At 46.3% G+C, this 19,591-nt stretch overlaps 1 protein-coding gene across 6 annotated transcripts; it reads left to right on the top strand.

The window, feature by feature from the left end:
* The first annotated feature begins 380 nt into the window (after window positions 1–380).
* GOLGA2 (golgin A2) lies at window positions 381–19,409 on the top strand. 6 transcript variants are annotated; one of them, XM_088065857.1, is made up of 28 exons: window positions 381–484; window positions 1,696–1,818; window positions 2,162–2,242; window positions 5,595–5,729; window positions 6,335–6,378; window positions 6,502–6,565; window positions 7,026–7,085; window positions 7,562–7,642; window positions 9,364–9,402; window positions 9,909–9,971; window positions 10,206–10,299; window positions 10,940–11,046; window positions 11,587–11,645; window positions 11,867–12,008; window positions 13,006–13,095; window positions 13,263–13,370; window positions 13,467–13,554; window positions 14,056–14,402; window positions 15,189–15,302; window positions 15,581–15,805; window positions 16,052–16,151; window positions 16,234–16,310; window positions 16,877–17,030; window positions 17,170–17,237; window positions 17,507–17,609; window positions 17,851–17,957; window positions 18,112–18,280; window positions 18,387–19,409. In XM_088065857.1, the coding sequence occupies exons 1-28, from the start codon at window positions 437–439 to the stop codon at window positions 18,632–18,634; spliced, it is 3,138 nt and encodes a 1,045-aa protein (XP_087921983.1). In that variant the 5' UTR covers window positions 381–436; the 3' UTR covers window positions 18,635–19,409. The 6 variants fall into 6 exon arrangements, with proteins under 6 accessions (XP_087921983.1, XP_014111759.2, XP_014111760.2 ...); XM_014256284.2 differs by having other exon boundaries at window positions 16,231–16,310; XM_014256285.2 differs by lacking the exon at window positions 2,162–2,242 and having other exon boundaries at window positions 16,231–16,310.
* Window positions 19,410–19,591: the final 182 nt, after the last annotated feature.

Raw genomic sequence — 19,591 nt, 5'->3', positions numbered from 1 at the left:
GCTGCCCGAGCCTCAGGTGCTGCCGCGCTCGGAAGGTCAAAGGATTTGGGATCACACACAGCGACCCCGCCGCCTGCGCTGCCCGCGGCACCAGCGCTCGGACACCACAAGGCAGAACTCCAGGCGGGTGTGCGGGACGCGCCCCGCAAAGGCGAGGGAAGCCGGGCTGACCCCTCCCGGCATTTGCTCTGGGCTGTCAGGTCACTACAGCAGCGGGACGGCGCCGGCTGTCACGCAGGGACCGACGTGTCCCGGGGCCGAGCAGTCCCGCTGTGTCACCCCGGGGTGTCCCGGGGCAGGGGTGTCCCGGCGGGGCCGGGCTGTCCCGCTGTGTCACCCCGGGGTGTCCCGGGGCGGAGCGGGGCCGGCCGGGGGTGGAGCCGCCACCGCCTCCGCCGCTCCTGGCGGGCTGACGTGGCCCGGGCGCGGGGCGGACATGGCGGACGGCAGCAGGCAGAGCCGGTTGGCCGCGGCCAAGAAGAAGGTGAGGAGCCGGGGCTCCGGGCAGGACGGGACACGACACGACGGAGCTGGGGGCGGCTGCGTACCGCGCGCCCCGCGCGGGCCGGACCCCGGGCCGGGCCGAGCGCGGCCTCTCCCGAGGGGCGCGGGCCGGGCCGCCGCCGCCCCCTCGCTCCGGGCCTGGCCGCGGTGGGGCCCCGGGAGCCTGCGGGGGGCCGGGGCTGCGGCCCGGCCTTCTCGGCGGGGGGCCGGGGCGAGGCCGGGCCTGGGTAGCTGCGGTGCTGTGAGGGTTACCCGGGTTGGTGTGCGGGTGTCGTGTCTCCCCCCCCATCCTTCCCCCATCCCTCCCTTTTTTTCTCCCCCTGTTTTTTTCTCTGTATTTTTTCCCTCGGGGCGGCCCGGCTGCCTGCGTCCCGGCGGGATGCGCTTCTGTGTCAAAGTCACGGGAACGGGAAAGTGTCCTGGAGCAGTTCAGGCTTCCATTTTGAAATCCTACCAATAATGGGATCCTCTTTCGTCCTTCTCCATCCCTCGCTGCCCTGCCGTGCCCTGCCCGGGGTGTGCGGGCCGGGGGTGCCGTTGTTTGCACAAACAACTGCCGGGACCGGCCGCTCTGGGGCTCGGGCGTGCAGGAATTGCACAGAAATGCCGGCAGATCTGGCGGGATTCGAGTTACATCTTATCAGACCGGCACTTCCTGGGCGAAGTGGATGCGATTAAAAATCATTTGTAGATTGTTTCTCCCCTTAGTTCTCAGTTGTTGCAGTGTCTAGCGTGGGGATTGCAACTGTCCTTCATAAAATATTTCGTGGAGTGGAATATTTCACTGTCAGACTGTGCTTTTTAACTTTGCATGCAGGATCGTCCTTTATTAACTTTGCCTTACTGCTCTTACTTATAAACTTAAAAATCCCTCAAACCAGTGCTTTCAATCTCCTTTTAGTTGCACTGTGGAGTATCAAATAATTTCCCAGGAACAGCATTGGCTGTAAACAAAAGTTGAATGTTTACAACTCTTATCATAAACCTGTCTCTTTGGTTTTTCTTTGGCCTTCTCTAGGCTTATTTTGATTCATGTTTTCCCCCCAGATGGATGAATTATTTGGAAAAGCATTTCTCTTGTCCTTACACTTGTATTTTTACCAGTGAAGTTGGGTTTTGAGGGTTTTTTTGGGTTACAGAAGGCATATTCTCTTTGGAGAATTCTTCAGATTCTTCTTCTTCTGTTCACAGTTGAAGGAATATCAGCAGAAGAACAGCCCTGGAGCCACTGCAGGAACTAAGAAAAAACGCAAAACTAAAGAAGGCAGCAGACCTGCAACTCCCACCACTGATGACCAGCAGCCTCCAGAGAATGTGAGTGTCTCATTCTTTCTCTCAAATCATTTGCCACCTCCCTCTTCTTTGGTTTTCTGGACAATCTGACCGGAGCTGGAAGTGGTTGTGCTGGGGTAAGAGCTGAGTGATGTAGGTGCTGTATGAAGTGTGCTACAGTAGTTGGCAGCTGCCTGTTCTGGAAGGTGCAGCTGGCATCAGAGTCTGTCTGATGGTGCCCTGGGTGTGCCCAGAGCAGCTGGGCTGAGGGCACGTGGATCTCACAAGCTGGACGAGGCTGGTTCCTTGGCTGCCTTGGATTGACATTTTCTCTCTGTCCTTCTCTGAGCCGTTTCTCTTTCCCCTTTTCTTTCGCCTCCTGTAGATTCAGAACATTCTGAAGGTGCTGGTGTCAGACCTTAACCGCTCCAATGGGGTAGCCATACCCTCATTGGACAAGAGGAAGGTGAGGCAGTGCTTGTGTCCCTCGTAGCGACTCACTCTCCCTCCTGCATGCTTCGGGTTCTCTTCACACTGAGCTCCGTCTCTGGGATGGAGCCTTGTCCTCACACATCCATTGTCAGTTGCTTCAGTTTTGTTGCTGTTTTTATTAACATGGAACTCTTTGTTACCATTGCTTGTTAAGTGCTTGTTTACCTTCTGGTTTGTGTCAAAGTTAACATGTCAAAAAGTGAGCCTTGTTAAAAAGTGTTTCTTGAGACAGTTGAGCTTGGAGGAAAACAGGAATTTGGGGTGAGGCAGTAAACTCATTTAACAGCTGAGGAAAACTGCACTAGGTAGAGGTAGTGTTTCTTTATAATGTATTTCTCCTGCTCTGAGTGTCATTGCTTTGTTTCCTGGAGCTTGGTTTCTGAAGGGCATGTTTCTGCTCATCTCCAGGCAAACAGCTGCACTGGCTGGTTATTCCAGCCACACCTTTTATGACAGGAGATGAAGCTGGCACAGGTGATATACAGTCTGGCAAGGACCAGGGGTGTAAATATGCTTAGGCAGGAAGTCAGATACTTCAAAGCCAGGCATGTACAGGCTTTAGCGTCTTCACATTCCCAAGATCCTGAAGAGGAAAGGGTAGGAAGTATGCCAAGAAGCAAGAGAAGTGTTCAGGAGCATACATGAGCAAACACCCTTTTAAAAATATTTATTTTCAGACAGTCAGTTTATTTAAAATAAGGCCCAAACTGTGATAGGAACTCAGAGAAGTTAAATTTTGTAGCCCAGAATGTTATTCCAGTTTTGTTGTACCAAAGCTCTGCTTTTCATTTTCACTTGCATCATTTTGGTAGCTTATTTCCCTACCATTGTTTCAATGTAGTTGTCATGAAGTAGCTCATTCTTATATTTACTGCATGTCTATGGGTCTCCAGCAATAAATATAACTACAGTAATCACATGGGGTACCTGACAGATGAAGCGAAACCTGCAAGGTGGAATGTAATTCCCTCTGAATTGCCTTTGTATCCTTTTTTCCTTCTTTTTTTTCTTTTGTGTAATAGTACATCTGACACACAAAGTTCCACCAGCTGGACTGTGTTGTGTAGATTCTGTACCAGTAGAACTCAAGTGATGTGAAGAGACACTGCCAGCTTTGGGGTGCTGGGTATGCCTCAAAAAAGTTGTGTTGTGACTGAAACATCACTGCTGTTCTGGGGACAGTTTTCAGTTAATACCTGTAAGCTCAGAATAACTTAAATTTTGGAGAAAGAGACTTGTTTCCCATTGGAGGGTGAGATGAAGGTAGGTGGTCCAGTGCTGTTGCTGAGGTGACACTTAGCTTTGCAGTGAAGGCCTACCTATGTCTACAGCTTTAGTCATGTTTTGCAAAGGGAGAATTTATTGCTCTATTCATTCTTGTTTTCTTTTTTTTTTTTTTTTCCTCTTTTCCTCAGAGATAGTTTGATCTGATTGGCTATTAAGGAATTTTTTGATTGTTGTGCCTGGGGTTTTAGGAATTATTTGAAAACAAATCTTTAACTGCAATATGCAATGAAAGAACAATTTCTCATTCTAGTTGCTGTCTTGTAAAAATCCTGAGTCAGGAAAATGCTGTTTAGAAACTTGATGCTAATAGGGCAGAAAAGCTGATCATTGGCAGCTGAGCTGCTGCTGCCATTGGTGTCTCATGTGAGGCAGAGCCCTCCCTTCTCTCTCACTTCAGCTTTCTTGGCTCTGAAACAGAGGAAAAACAGCAAAGTAGAAGCCTTTGTGTGAAAGCAAATGGATCCTACTACATGCTAAGCTGAACAGAATTACTGACTTTTTATTCTACATTATTGGAATGTCACAATGCATAATTTCTGTAGAAGTGTTTTGCTTCTAATGCTTTCTGTTTTCAATGAATTTGATTGTTCAAATAGTTTTGGAGGTTTTGACAGTTTATTGCAAAACTGCTCCTTTTGAAGAAAGAAGGAAGGAGTTCTTGTGGTTAAGGAACATTACAGGTTTCTGCATCTTGGAAGTATTAGCAGAAAGAATGTTCTGATCAGAAGAAATGATCATTTTGAGATGCACGGGGGAATTAATTCCTCCTGTAACTCTGATGTTTATATTGATGAGTGTGTGATTGATAAAGGTGAAGAAACCTTTAGATGGAAGTAGTGAGGGAGTTTCTGACCTTCCTAATAAGCACCTAACATATATTGCTCCTTCAGAGCATCAGTACCTGTCCTGCTAAAAAGAAATTCAGAAAATTCTTGTTTTCCCTTTGTAGTCTTCCAACTTACTGACTTCATTAAATCTGTCTCCCCTGTTGTTGTTTTAACCTTGCTGCTGGATTAGAGAGTGAAGTGCTGAGCAGGTAAACAGGGAATGCCAAGAGAGAGAGATTTCTTGATTCCTATGAAGTGCCAAGAAGGAACTAACTGAAGTAAAAGGGAGCTTTTCCAGGTGGAATTGCAGAGAGCTGCAGTATATTGGTAGGGCTGAATGCTGAAAGATTATCTCATTTGTTTTGTTATGTTTTTAAGTGATGACTTACCAGAGCTGGATGATGAAATCAATCAAATTGCTATAAAACACAAGAGCAGTGCTGGACCTTTACGGCTCTAGTGCTGGGCAAGGAGATGAAATGGTCCAGTGCAGTGTGGCTTTGTAGAGGGGGCTGCAGATGCCATCCATCCTCCCACAGAGGCTGGATGGGAACTTGCTGTCCAGAAATAGTTTTTTGGCGCTTCTCTTTTCTATTTAGGTCCTTCTAGTCATGGGATCCATGGCTACAGCAGGGCCACATGCACCTGCTCCCAGCCACCCTCCCTCTGGCCTGTTCATAAATGTCCTGTTTCCAAACTGGTGGGTCATGGCATGCCACAAATTTCACTGAGTTTTAGACAGAGCACTTGAGTCTGACTAACCCAATTTTCAAGTAGTTACTTCCCTGTTCTTTTCCATCTTCGTTTGCATACCATGATCTGTGTTTTCCCCAGGAACACCTTGAAGGCGGTACTTTTCAAAGTAGAGTGATATTTGGCTTTGCCCTTACTTGATTTTTGGTGAATCTTTTGCAGTGAATCCTCATGTGTGAATTTAGAGTTTGGGTGACATTATTGCCCTGTGTTAAAACAAGGGAGTTGGATTGTGGGACACTGGTTCTTTATGAAAGGACACACTCTGGGACAGTGTTTGTCTGTGGCTGATGCAGCCACCTCTTTGCTCTGGGGAGAACACAGGTTCCCTTCCACATGTTTCTTAATGACTGTTCACATCTGTCTGGTTTTCAGAGGCAGCCCACAAGGTGATGTGTTGGTGTGTGTGTTTGTTCATTTTGCATGAAGGCTGTAATCCTGTGCTGTGTTTTGTGACAGGCATACTTTGACAGTGATGTTGCCACTCGTAGTGCTGAACAGCTTGCTCCTGATGTCCCTGTGCTATCTAACAGCAACAGCCTCCCTAGTTGTGGTTCTGTTCTGCCTGCTCCTGAGAGCATGCAGCTGACACAGGTTTGTGACTTATCATCAATACTGCCATTGAACAACTGAATATTGGTTAGTGATGCCACATTAGTGTGGAGAAAGATGACCTTCATAAATATGACATGACTAGTTCAGATTTTCTCCTGTTATAAATACTACATTCTCCACTCTCCATGCAGTCATCATCTGTCTGTGAGAACAGAAGGAGTACTAGCACGCCTGCAGCTTCTGAAGCTGTTTTCCTTCCCATTCTCTCCTGTTTCATTACCAGAAAGTACCCTTAATAAGACAGGTCTCCAGTCCAATCAGTCTGTATTTCCTTTTACTAATTGAATATTCAGTTGTAGTTTTTTTTCCAGTGAAGTGTTGATTATCCTGGTAAAAAGAAACAGCAGACATAAAGCCTGATACACTTGAATTTCTCTACTCCAGGAAACCCAGACTCACAGCACTCAGAAATTATGTGTAAGCCAGGGCTGAGTTGGTGGTTTTAAGTTCGTCTTCCTTTGGGAAGCAGTAATTACAGGAGCTGTGGAACTTGAGCTCAGGTGCAATCAAGTCTTAGTGACACATTCATAAGTGTGACTCACATCTTTTACAGACTTGTAAGTTTTTTATGTTTTAATCCACAGATGAATGAAGCCGAAGATCATAAAAATGCTTTGGATGAGAACAGGTGAGTGTCTCTGCTGGCTTTGCAACAGGATCCCAACAGTTAAGGTTTTATTCCTGTCCCAATGCTGTGCTGATTTGGGCAGCACTCTGGAAGAGGTTTTCATTGCCAGGTCTTTGTTCCCAGGTCTTTCTCGTCAACAGAGGGTCTCCGTCAGTTGTCTGAACAACTCAATGGCCTGGTTTCCCAGGTATGCCTTTTCATCCATTTGTCCCATTAATTCTCTAGGTGTTTGATGTGGAACTTTAGGCAGACAGTTCAAGGAAACACTCTTCAATCTCAGAGACGTCTGCAGGCATCCTACTAACCAATGTGATAATTAAACATTGAGGCGCAAAAAATCCTGGTTTAGGAATGTAAGATTTCAGCAGTAGGAAGGAAAAGCAGAGTGGGATGAATGAATTGTACATATTCATAGAAAGATGTACTCTTGATTTACTGGAAAAGAATATGAAGTCAGTCTGAGTAATTCACATCAGCCTGTCACAGGGGCAGCCAGCATCTATCCTGAGCCAGAAAAGTGTTTTCTGTGCCTGTGTGTGGTCGTTTGAAGTGACAGCTGCTATAAGGAGTGTTACTGTTATAACGGGATCTTACCTAATAGTGATTTGCCTTGGGGACTAAAACTGACTTACTTGATTTACTTCTAGTCTACATCATATGTGAATGGAGAAAGTGCTGTTTCTTCCACAAATATTAAGGAAATGGAAGTAAGTTGTTCTCAGTCTGTCATGTTTTTTATTTTTCTTATTTGCTGCCGTTGATCACTTGTTTGGATTCTGTGCTTACACAAGTGTTAGAGAGGCCTAACTGAATGCACAGGTCACATACATCACTGTGTAGTGTCACCTGGGGCTGTAATTGGGTAGCTGTGAGCACAACAGTCAGAGGCAGTTATTGGAGATGTTCCCAGTTTGGGGACTGGGGATAATCTGGCTTCCATGCAACTGCAGTTCTTATTTCTGACTCACTTTTATGTCAAAATGAGGCCTCAGCAGAAACGGATAAAATAGGTTGACATCCCAGCAGCTTTTGTTCAAACCCCAGGTTTTGTTTTGTTTGGAGAATCTGATTATATCAAATAATGATAATGATTTATTTTTCTGTCCTTTTTAATTATTGCTTTTTTCCTTCCCTCCTCCTCTTCTGCTCCTTCCTTTTTCTCCTATATGCATGTGCCCGTCAGACACGTTACCAGGAGCTGGCAGTAGCCCTGGATTCCAGCAATCTAACTAACAAACAGCTCGTTACAAAGATAGAGGAATTGGTAAGAAACAATCCAACCAACCAGTTTGACATTGTCTTTGCTGCTCCTCCACGCTCTCTGGGTGTCTGCAAGGTTACGGGTTCCCCCACAGTGCTACAAGGCAGGCTGCTTACACAGCACTTTGTATGGAACAAAATGGGCTGGATGGAAAACCTGTGAGAGGATCAAAGCCTAAGGCTTCTTGTGAGTGTGATGGCTCATCTGAGGAAGGAAAAACAGAGTTTTATTGTTTCCATTTAAGTGTGCTCTGTTGATCTCCTCACACTGTCCCTGGATGATAAGCATCCTCATAAAACAGCTATTTCTGGTCCTGCTCTGAATCTTTGAAATACAGAATTCTGGTGCTGGCAGCAGTGTGAAAACCTGTTACTGCAGGTGGTGATGCTGTTCTAAATGTATCAGCAGAGTGGGAGCAATAGGTCCAAGAGAGCCTGGGGCTGTTTTCTGATCATATCCTCAGCTTCTCTTGGCACAATGAATGAACTGCTTTGTCCTGTGGCCTGCATGTATTCCTGCTGCTGCTTTTCAGCCTTCAGCCTTAACACTGCAAGAAATGCAGCTAAGTGGATCTGTTCCAGGCTGAAGAGTCTTTCTTGTGTGAATACTTTCCCCCATTTTGTTCCTCTCTAAAACTGCACTTTTCCCAAAGTTCAGCATTTCCCAGTCTACCCCATCACCCCTCTTTTTTGTTTCATTTTTGGTTTTGGATTATTTTTCTTCTGTTCTTTTTGTGTTCTAGTTGGGCTGCAGAGGTAGATTATATTGCCCACCCAGGATTCTTATTGCTTGCCAGCTTTTCTATTTGTCTGGAGCTCTGTAGGGCCTTTGCTGCATTTGTGCTCTTGCCTTTGCTTTTCCTGGTTATGTTGTGTGCTGGCATTGCTAAAATCAAAACCTCATCACCTTTCCATCTGCAGTCATGTTTCAAAATGCACTGAGGTAGTAGTGGTAATAAAGAAACACCTTGGCCAATATTCATCATTTGGGAATAGAAAAAAATACTAATTGTGTAGTTACTTAAGAGGCATCTGTGAGAAAACTGCCAGGGAGACAAGAGCAGCAAAGGGCAAACAGGGTTTGGTGGCAGCCTGGGCAGCCTTTGTCCCCTTCACACCAACAGCTGCACTTTGTGCAGTCACAGTTCTCCAGTACTTCACCCATAAGACTGAAATTGGCTGGGACAGAATTATTTCCTTGCATCTGGCTTCAGCTGTGTCTCATTCCACCTTGGTGGGAGCCTGCCAATGTACGTGTGGCACTGCATGACTTGGCCAGTTGTTAACTAGGATAGAGGTCTAAGGAATCACTTCAAGGAAAGGACTTTTGCTTTGGGATTTAGGTATTTATCTTTTTGAAAACATTTTTGCTGATTTTCATAACACACCAGTTTGACTATGATTAATTGCATAGATGTGGGAAATTGCAGGTTTAAACTGAAGTTGCTGGATGCTCAGATAGGAACAATAGCGGGATTTCAGCAGCGGTATTGGAGGAGAGCTGTAATAGTGAACTGGACAATGAAAAACATATCACATGTATTAGTGAAGGGAGCCCCAAATCTCTTACTTTTAATAGCTAAGATGAACTTCCTAGTCTTCTACAGAAATGGAAATTCTCCTTGCATTAACTGGGCATATATCCTACTTCATCAAAGTGAAAATGTGTTTCAGAAGTATGAGAATATTTTCTCTTAATATTAGTGCATCAATTTTCTTCCACAGAAACAGCAGAACCAAGAAACAGTGAATCAGCTGGAGAAGGTAAAGTGTGTCCTATTTTTGGATAGATACAGAAATAGGTATCTGTTTCTCTGAGGACTAGAAAACAATGGATTGTGGCACAAGTGTGCATGATCTTGTCTTGTGTTAGATTCAGTTTTATTTGTAGCATAAGATTTAATATATTGACTTCACAAGTTGGGCCTGATAAGCAGCAGTCTTATTTTGACCAAAGCTAATATTTATATGCTCAAGTTGCAGGAGTGCAGTGGGGGCAGGAGGTTACAGTTTAGGTCCTTGCCAGGAACTTCCATTCCAACACTGCCACATGTATGCTGCAATGATTGTACTGTGCTGTTGCTGCTGGTCTGGGATGGAAAAATGATTAAGTAGTACAAATAATGGAAGATTAAGTGTATCTTTAAAAATACTGACAACTTTTAAATGCTAGAAATAGTACAAATTAATTCCTGCTTTTTTAGTTTGACATAAAAGAAGGGTTAATTATCTGCATGTTTTTGCTGACCCAGCATTATTTATTTCTACAGGAAAAGAAGGAGTTTGAACAGAAATTTTCTAAAGAGCAAGCAGCACTGAGGGAACAGTTACAGGTAAGGCAGAGCCTCCCTTACATTAATATACCTGACTTCTGCTGTTTTGTGGATTATTGAGCACTCCTAGTCCTTACCCTGGAAGGCAGAAGTCCATTCCTTCAGCAAAACTGCAAGTGTCAGCCAGACTGTAATTAACTGCAAGAGCTCTTTACTGAATTGTCCTTTTGTGATAACAGTGATGTTGCAGTGTCAAGTAAAGTTTTGTGCTGAGCTGATTTTCCTTTCCCAAAGGTTCATATCCAGACTATTGGAATTCTCGTTTCTGAGAAGTCTGAGTTGCAGACAGCCCTTGGCCATACTCAGCAAGCTGCACGGCAGAAATCAGGTATGTGACTGTCTCTGCAGCTCAAGCTGGTGGTTGAACTGTGGATGGCAAATCACAAGCACAGCATTTGCTGGCAGCCAGCTCACAGCACTCCCTGACCCCTCCATGAGCAGCCTTTAGCACTGCTGCTGTCATTGTAGCTGTCCCCAAGTGGGAGCATGTTGGTCTCATGGCAGTTGAGGTTCTTTTGTGCATCACTAAAGCCTTGTCAGCTCTGTTTGGCCTGGTGACTACCCCAGACCGTTCCTTTCTAATTCTTTTAAGACTTGATTTCCCTTTCCTGCCCTGCCTCCCACACAGCTGTCATGTTAATCTAGGTTTTAGCCAGGCCTTTTATTCTGAACTACATTTGAGCAATTTATTCTGATAGGGAAAAAAAACCCAAACAACATAATGTGTATTGTTCTGTAAAGGAAGTTTCATCATCTTCCTCTAAAAGTGATGCTGGTAGTTAGAGAGAGCTGTGCTCCCAGGGCTGTTAGTGAATCACCTGTAGAGCCAGGAGTGGAGCCAGCTCTGCTGATTTACAAAGTTCTGTGCTGCCTCAAGAGCTTGTTGACAAAGTAGAAAGTGCTGTTCAGCCAGTTCCAAAACGCTCTTTGTGGTCTAGCCCCAACTGACTGTGCTCTGACTTGTCCAGGAGAAGCTGAAAGCCTTGCTGCCCGTTTACATTCCTCTCGCCAGCGAGTCTCAGAGCTGGAGCGCACTTTGTCCTCCATCTCCATGCAGCAAAAGCAGTCAGAGAAGGTAAGAGTCACCTCTGTTTATGCTTAACCAGCAGCTCTGCCTTTGGCTGTTTGCTTATTACTACACTGCTGCAAAGTCTGCAGTCCCTGCTTGGAGGAGAGGTAGAAATTAACCTTGTTAATTGTTAATTAACCTTTTAAAGCCCTGTATTCCCCTTCATCAAGGCAAACTTCATTCAAGTTTCTGTGACTAATCATACGGTCCAGTTGGTGTCTTCAGATCTGGCCCCTCATTCATTAGTCTGGCAGCTCCACACAAGAGAGACACCTTGTCCCAGAAATCTCCATCAAACACAAACTTCAGTAATGTCTTTAATCCAGAAGTTTGCAGAAATGTTTGTAGCATCACATTTGAAAAGACTGAGCAGACTTATTCCTGGAAAATTCAGGAGGTTCTAAGCAAACCTATCCTGAGCTTTTGCTGAAGTTATGACCTTTTCTGTTTTAGCTGATCTGTTAAAGGTGAAATAAAGTATTTTTTTAATACGTTATTTTTTTGGATGAAGTCTATAGATTTATCAATAATTTCCTTTTTCTCCAGCATAATAAAGAGTTAGTGAAGGAGCGAGACAACCTGAAACTGGAACTGTACAAACGAAGGTAAGTCCTTTCTACTCATTATTGCAGAAGAGTCCCAAAACAACAAGAGGCAAAGACCACAGGTGGTGACTTGGGAGGCTGGATATTAAGTTAAAGAAAAAAAAAAGTAGTCACTAGATGTGATGTTTCTGTGCTTCTAGTTGGCTGGAAGCACTGGTTTGTAGATTTATGATCTGGAAATCAGCAGACCCAGAGCCACTTTAATTTTTTGTTTGTTCTAGCAAAAGTAGTGAGGAAATAAAACAGCAGAATTCAGAGCTGTCAGAGAAAGTTCACTCCCTGGTGTCCCAGAACTCAGCTATGAAGTTGGATGTGGAAGATTTGCAGAAGAAATTGGAAATGGCTGAACTGATGATTCAACAGGTGAGGGCAGAGGACACTGATGACACTGCCACACTTCCTTCTGAGAGAGGGGGTGAAACTTAACTCTTGGCTTTAAAGGAAGGCATGAAATCTCATCAAGACATCCTTCTAGAAAAAAGCTTTCAGTAAGGCCTCAAGGGAATAGAAAATTTGTACTCTAAGGTGTTGGAGCTGTAAATTAACTGAAAAGCACCCACTGATTGAAAAGCAATGTGACATTAGTCAGCTAAAACTGTTGTACTATGAGAGAGGGTGAAATGTGGAAATACAGTAACTTTTCTGATTGTAACTGTTCAGGATTTTGGTTATTTAGTTGTGCAGTCTCACTGAGTAACCAGCTGAGTAGGGTGGTGTTTATACCCACCAGAGGAGCATGGTCAATTGGACAGTGGCAGCTTGAAGTCAGCTGGGGAAAGAATGCATGGAGCCAGCTGTTAGCAGGTCAGAGAGCAAGCTTGCTGTGACCCTGAGCCTGGAGGGAAGAAAATACTCTTTTTTTTCTTTATTCCTAGACTGTGTCTTAAGTTACCCTTGAAATTAAGCCAACTGCTTCTCTTCTGGGAAAAGTGCTGTGCCTCAGATGAACCAGCCTTGCTGCTCAGTCAACTGACATGCTCCAGACACTGGCTTTAAATTCCTGACATGTCTGACAACTTTTAAGGTCACAGGCTTTTATACCATCTGATATGGCTGTATAATGCAGACTCTGGAAAGGCACAAAGTTTCTGTGCCAAAGTTTGATTGAATCCTATTTTCTTAATTAAAAACCCAGTCAATTTAAAATTGGTAGGGAGGAGCTGCCCATTCAGCCATTTTTACAGGACTAAAATCTCAGCTTTTTGTTTTTAATCCCCCTATTTTTTTTTTCACACTGAACTTCACTATGAGTTGGAGCACTTTAAAGAACTATAGATCATGTGGCAGGTTACTCTCAGGGAAAAGGCTGTGCAGGAAATGAATATTAACATTTTGCCTTAACTTTCTGATTTTTTAACAGTTCTCGAGCCAGGGAGGGAGTCTGGATGCAAACCAGCAGTTGCAGATGGCTCTAGAGGAGAGGGCAAGCCTGGAAACCCAGGTAGCTCAGGTAAGAGGTTGTATGAAATATGATCCAAATCTTTGATGTCTTTAAGAAAACTTGTGGGGCAGAAAAATGTAGTCTGAGCTTTGTACTAACACTGATTTCTTCAAGTTTTATCCCTTAAACGAAATTTATTTAGCCAATATGATGTTGTTTGATTTTGTTTTGAACAGCTCTCAGAGTCACTTCACCAGCTGCAGGCAGAAAGAGATCAGTATGTGGAGAAACTGAGGGAGGAGGGGAGCGCTTGGCAACAGCGGGTGCAGCAGCTCTCTGAGCAGGTAACCCCGGGGGCAGCATCCCAGCTCTGGACAAACACAGGCAGCAAGAAATACCTCATGAATGTTGTTGTAATTTTCATTTGTGTGGCCTTGCAGATCCACACAATGGCAGAGGAGAAGGAGAAACACATGGCCAGAATTCAGGAGCTGGAAGACAATGTTACAGAGCTGTTGAGCACATCAGGTAGGGCTTCTAAAGTGGGGCTTCCCACTGCAGAGTGGAGCTGGATAACTGTCCTGCTGTACAGATGCTTCTGCACAGGAGGTGCAAGTTGGTCTGATGCTGGGAAGGCAGATGAAGACCAGGTGACCCCAAGAACCCCTTTATCCTGGGAAACAGCAACTGAAGTCCTGCTATGAATGGACCAGCAGCCTGGTTATGTCTGTAGTATTGGCCTGACTGTACTGTTAGCCTCTCTGGCCCAGGTGTTTGGGAAGGCAGGAGGCTCCTGCTAGGGTTGTGAGGAAGTCAGTAGCAGACAGCAGCAAGCAATGCTGGGGTTTGGGGTAGGTTTGCTCTTTGTTCCTCTCAGTGCTGTGCACCGAGGGTTGGATACTGCAGCTGGTGATCCCTTCTGGGTCACAGACCCCCACGGGCTGGGGTGTGCTTTGTGTATCCAGCAGGAATGTGTCTCACCCAGCCATTTTCCCTGTGACTGAACCCCTTCTGATTGCATTTCCACAGCAGTGAAGCCCATGGATATTGAGCCTCCCTCACTGCCAGGGCCCACAGCAGCTGAGCTCAATCTGCAGGAGGAGATCCAGCGGCTGCGGCAGGAGAAGGAGGAGCTGCATGGGCAGTACCAGGCCCAGGTCCGTGACAACGAGCAGCTGAGCCACCTCAACAGGGAGCAGGAGGAGCGGCTGCTGGAGCTGGAAAAGGCTGTGCAGCGCTACAGTGAGGAGGCTGTGGACAGGCAGCAGATCCTGGAGGACATGCAGAGTGACAAGGCCACAATCAGTAGGGCACTGAGCCAGAACCGGGATCTGAAGGAGCAGCTGGCTGAGCTGCAGAATGGGTTTGTCAAACTGGTAGGTCTCTTCCATGCATCTTTTCCCTTTGCTTCCCTCACTGGTGCAATCCAGTAGTGCAGATCCTTTCGTAGTGCAGATGTGAAAAACTGGCAGCAGCATTATCCCTCTCTTACCCTCTGAGTTTGTGGCTGCTCCATCCTTTGATACATAGTATATATGAACCAGTATCTTTGTCCAGAACTGTTTTCTTTTCCTTCTCATCCCCTAGCAGTCAGTCTCTGTCCCCGGTTATTCCTCCTGCCCTTTCACCTGAAGATACCCATTTCTTGTTCCCTTGTATTTGCCTATGAGGAAGTTCTCAATAGCATTCTCTCCTGCTGCTGTCATTCTTACCCATCCTGGAGCTGAACCCTTACTCTTGCTTTGCTTCTTCCAGTGTAACACCTTCCCCCCTGGGGCCCTAGCAGACTGACACATGGTCTAGCTGTTTGGTTTCTTTCTTTAGTCCTTTTTGAACTCCTTGGTTTTGAATGTCTGTGGCTCTCTTTGGGATATTCATACCACCCATCTGCTTTGGAGCTGACAGGCTGCATTATGTGCCAGCCCTCTTCTTGGCACTGTCCCAGCACTGATTCCCCTGGCTCTTTCCTTGCTCTTCTCCCATCTTGTGAACCTTTCTGTAAGGTATTTACTGTCCTAAACAGTCAATTTATGGCCTTCAGTTACAGTCCAGAAAAACACAAGGGATGGCACCCTGTTGTACTGGGAACTAACATGGTTTATTGAGAGCCTGTTTTATGGTGGCTGGGGCAGTTTCCTTACACAGTTGTGTCTGTCTTACAGACAAATGAAAACATGGAGGTTACAAGTGCCCTACAGTCAGAGCAACATGTGAAGAAAGAGCTGGCCAAGAAGCTTGGGCAGCTGCAGGAGGACCTGGCAGAGCTCAAAGAGACGGTGAGGACCAGCAGTGGGATGGCAGGGCTGGATTGTGCAAATTGCTGGCAACTTCTCAGACACTGATGGAAGGATGGAAATGGGTATTGTAAAGATCTGGCTGGAAGCCTTCCCCTATCATCTGCTGCCTGATGTGGGGTACCAGCATGTGGGGGCAGATGGTGGCTGTCTGCCTGGTTGGTGGCTTTGGGGCAATGTTGACAGTTTGGATCATGTCACATAGATCAGCTTTTCTGGCAGAAAGGGTTTGATGTGGTGGTTTGATCTTGTTCTCTCAGCTGGAGCTGAAGACACAGGAGGCCCGTGGCCTGCAGGAGCAGCGGGACCAGTGCTACAGCCACCTGCAGCAGTACACCCTGGCCTTCCAGCAGCTCGCTGCTGAGAAGGATGAGCTGCACAAGCAGTTCCTGCTTCAGACACAGCTCATGGATCGCCTGCAGCACGAGGAGGTCCAGGGGAAGGTGACAGTGGAAATGCACCTGAAAGAGCTGCAGCAGACGAAGGTAACAGTAAAAAGGGACAAGTGGAAAGATGGGAGGTAATCAGTGAGAGATTTGGCCAGTCCCTTCCACCTGGGCTGTTCTGTGATGCTGTGATTACACCCTGTGCTCTACAGCCAAGTAGTACCTGTCTGGAGCTAAAAGCACTGCTTGTGTGTTTGTGTGTGTGGTGCTACTATCTGAAGATGGAGTGACTGTTTGCAGTCTGGCTTGTGCAGGTTTTTGTGATCTTCTGCTTATCTCCTGCAGGAAAGCCTAGAAGCTGTAGCCAAGGAAAACAAAGAGCTGCAGGCCCAGATCAGTCAGCTGGCAGCAGAAATGGATGGCAGGATTTTGCACCAACTGGAAGGTGAGTGGCTGCATCAAGGAGAAGGCAGAGCTGGGTTCTCTGCAGCACTGCCTCCTTGTTCACCTTCCTTCTTTTACAGAAGGCGATGAAGCAATGACTGAAGAAATCCAAAAACCTTCTCTTGTGATCCCAGAGAAGTTTGAAAGCCATGAAGAAATGGTGAGTCTTAATGGGTAGAAAAGCCTTTGGTTTTAGTTCTTAACAAGTATCTGGAAAAGGAAACCAGGTAAATTGAAGAGAGGTTTATGAGGTTATCCTACCAGCTGAGTGCAATCATGAGGGAAGTTCAACAGTTCCTCGTGCATAGCAGCAAAGCCAAGACTTCTGCAGCATTCTTGCAAAACAGGTTGGAAATCTGGCATTGGTTTCCTTATGATGACAACTCAGCTGGCAGAGCAGCTCTTTAATGGGGCTTTGATGATGATGTTCTCTTGTTTGGAAGGCAACTTGGAAATGGTGTCAAATATCTGCAAGATTTATCTGCAAGTACAGTCATAATACTGCAGTCAAACAGTTCTCAAGGGACCCAGGTTTTAACCTGCACTAATTGGGAATGAGAAGAGGCAGTAGCTGCTACCTGGCTTAGTTCCAGGGCAGTCACACAGTTATTTGGTTTCACACTTGTAAATAAAATGGGGTGAACTGTTCCTCTGTCCTGAGATGCACCATAGATCCTGCTGAACACAGGGGAAGCACTAATGTCCATACTCTGAAATTCTTCTTAGGTCACTTTTGTGACCTCTGCCATGTCCCAAGTGGAGCAGGAACGAGAAGATCTGAGGAAGCAGCTGGCTGCTCAGAAGCAGCAATGCAGAACCCTCCTGCAGCAAATCACAGCTCTTAGGCAGGAGCAGCAACATCATGTCATGCTGGATGCAGGTAAAGTCTCAGCAAGTTTGGGGACAGCGTGACCATGAGGTGCTGGGCCAGCTGGGCATCGCTGCTCTGAGACAGACCTTTGGGTCTGTAAGTACATCCTGCCCCAGGAGAAACTGTAAATTGCACACATCCCTTCCAGGCTCCGTTATGGATACTGTTCCAGTGGAAGTTCACGAGGCTTTGAAAACTGCCATGGACAAGCTACAGGTAAGCAAAGCATCTCACGTTGTTTCAGCCCTATTACACTTCTCAGCCAGACTAGGATCCAGCATCAGACAAACACAACACAACAGATTGTAGTGGAATAAGCAGCAGATATTCCATAAAAAGATGCTCCATCCTAAAAAGCTTGCTCACTGCTTGGTTGTAAAGGAGCAGGATTTGTTCCTCAGGCTCAGACCAGTGTCACGGATCTTTAGCATGGGTGTTATCTGTGTGTGAGAGCCCAGGTGACTGACCCCACTTTGTGTGTACAGCTGCGTTTCACAGAGCTGATGCGTGAGAAGGCAGATCTGAAGGAGCGTCTGGAGGAGCTGGAGCACCGCTGCATCCAGCTGTCTGGAGAGACTGACACCATTGGTATGTCTAGGCAGCACCAGCACAGGCTAGAGCTTAGTGCCTTATTTATGTGGGGAGTAGAAGGTCCCCAAACAGCTTTTGGAGCTGGAGCCCTCAAACTACCAAGTCTTCCATGTCTCCTACTGCTGCCTAACTGGGCTAGGTCTCCACTCCAGGGCTGGATTTCCTGGGTCCTCATGCCTCACTATAGGGTTCATACTCCAATCTTGCAGATAATCCTGAGGCTTCTCTTGTGTTCCAGGGGAGTACATTGCATTGTACCAGAGTCAAAGGGCTATCCTCAAACAGCGGCACCAGGAGAAAGAAGAGTATATCAGCAGGTTGGCCCAGGACAAGGAAGAGATGAAGGCAAGGACTCTTTTCTGTGGTACTACTCCAAGCAGGGTGGGCCTGAGGCAGTGCAAACCTTTGTTCATTTGCTAATTCGGTGACAGGAGTAGGACTGCAAACCACAGTGGTGTTTGTGTGCGTGTTTCATGGGCTTTCTTTTACTTTGGTACAGATGAAACTACTGGAACTGCAGGACTTAGTGATGCGCCTGGTCAGGGAAAGAAATGAATGGTACAGCAAGTATGTAGCAGCTGCTCAGAACCCAGAGTTGTTGGCGAGCCAGACTGAAGGTGTGCTTCCAGCAGAAAGGCGCATTGAGCTGAACGCCACTGATGGAGCAGGTGAGCTGCAGCCAGGACAAGCTCTGTGCAGGGGAACAGCCCCTGCTCTCAACCTTGTATGTGGACGGGAGGAGTTACCTGCCTGTCTTGTCTGTGCTCCTTGCAGGGTTACGAGAGGTCAATCTGTCAGATGAAGCAGAACAAGAGGCTGCTGTTAATCTATCCGGTTTCCCCACTGCTGACAGCAAAGCTGCTCAGCCAAACCAAGAGGACCCCACAGCAAAGCAAATAATGCAGCTTCTCAGAGAAATCCAGAACCCTCAGGAGAGGCTGGGCTCCCTGCTGGAAAACCCATGCATTCCCTTCTTCTACCGTGCTGATGAGAACGATGAGGTCAAAATCATGGTAGTTTAAGTGGTGCTATGTCTTACTGACAGCAGCTTTCTGTGGGCCTGAAAGGACTTGATAGACTTGTATGTGCCCATACCTCTGCTCAGTGCCCTTGGTGAGAACAGGTTCCTAAAGACATCAGTAAAGAGATTGTATCAAATGGAATTCAAGCATCAGACCTCATCTTCTCTTTCTCTTTGTTCTGTTACTTGCTGTGCTTGGAGTACAGGCAGACTCTTAACTCATCCTGGGAGACAGCTGGTGCTGGCACATCACCTAGGCTAGGCCCAGACTGGGGGCAAAGGGAGTCCATGACTTTTGGCAAAATGACTTCATCCCTTGTCCCAGACTCAGCTGCCACAGGAGCTTCACATGTTTCTGATCCATCACTCATGCCTGTCAGCCCAGTTCTCCCAGGGCTCCCAAAGTAACTAACCGTTCTGGTAATGGACTCTGGACTCTCAGCAGCTTGGGTTTGTTTTCATACTACATATCCTGAACTCCCCCTTCCTGCTGTAGCCCTGCCTCTTGCACCTGTATTTCAGAACAGGACCCCTGCAAGCGGCTCCTGGGCAGCACAGCCTGTTCTCATTGCCAGGGGAAGGAACCGATGGGAACCTTGAGGAGTCTTTTGGTTACTTGACAAAGCTTTATGTGATTCTTGGGAGTGGGGTGGAAATGTAACTGCACTTTGAAGGATGATGTGTTTCACTTGTATGTGTTTGAAGGTTTTATTTATTTTAAGAAATGGGAGAAATAAGTAAAAGGAAACCACTTAATAAACATGCTTCATTTTGAATTTCTGGGCTTTAGGGGGTTCTAGTTCTCCATCCCTGAACTTTCCTCTTCTCCCATTTTGGTAAGTATTGCAGGAGATGAGTGGAAACTAAGAGCCCATGGTCCATGTTTAAGGTCCTGGGACATACAGCAGCAAGTGTGATAGTACCTGGCCCTGCCTTGAAGCCATAGCCCTGATACTAA

This window comes from Pseudopodoces humilis, chromosome 22, assembly GCF_049639895.1.
Source record: "Pseudopodoces humilis isolate 2021_Gansu_Grassland_sample_001 chromosome 22, ASM4963989v1, whole genome shotgun sequence".
Classification (NCBI taxonomy): Eukaryota; Metazoa; Chordata; class Aves; order Passeriformes; family Paridae; genus Pseudopodoces; species Pseudopodoces humilis.
Note: the sequence above shows the minus strand (reverse complement) of the source record. Positions and strands in the feature narration are given on the sequence as shown.

Bases quoted from the DNA above. Each gene is read 5' to 3' on its own strand.
- GOLGA2 (XM_014256284.2), top strand. From the start codon at position 437: ATGGCGGACGGCAGCAGGCAGAGCCGGTTGGCCGCGGCCAAGAAGAAG. The intron at 2,243-5,594 runs GTGAGGCAGTGC...GTTTTGTGACAG, and splicing joins CCTCATTGGACAAGAGGAAG to GCATACTTTGACAGTGATGT. The intron at 17,031-17,169 runs GTAAAGTCTCAG...CATCCCTTCCAG, and splicing joins TCATGTCATGCTGGATGCAG to GCTCCGTTATGGATACTGTT.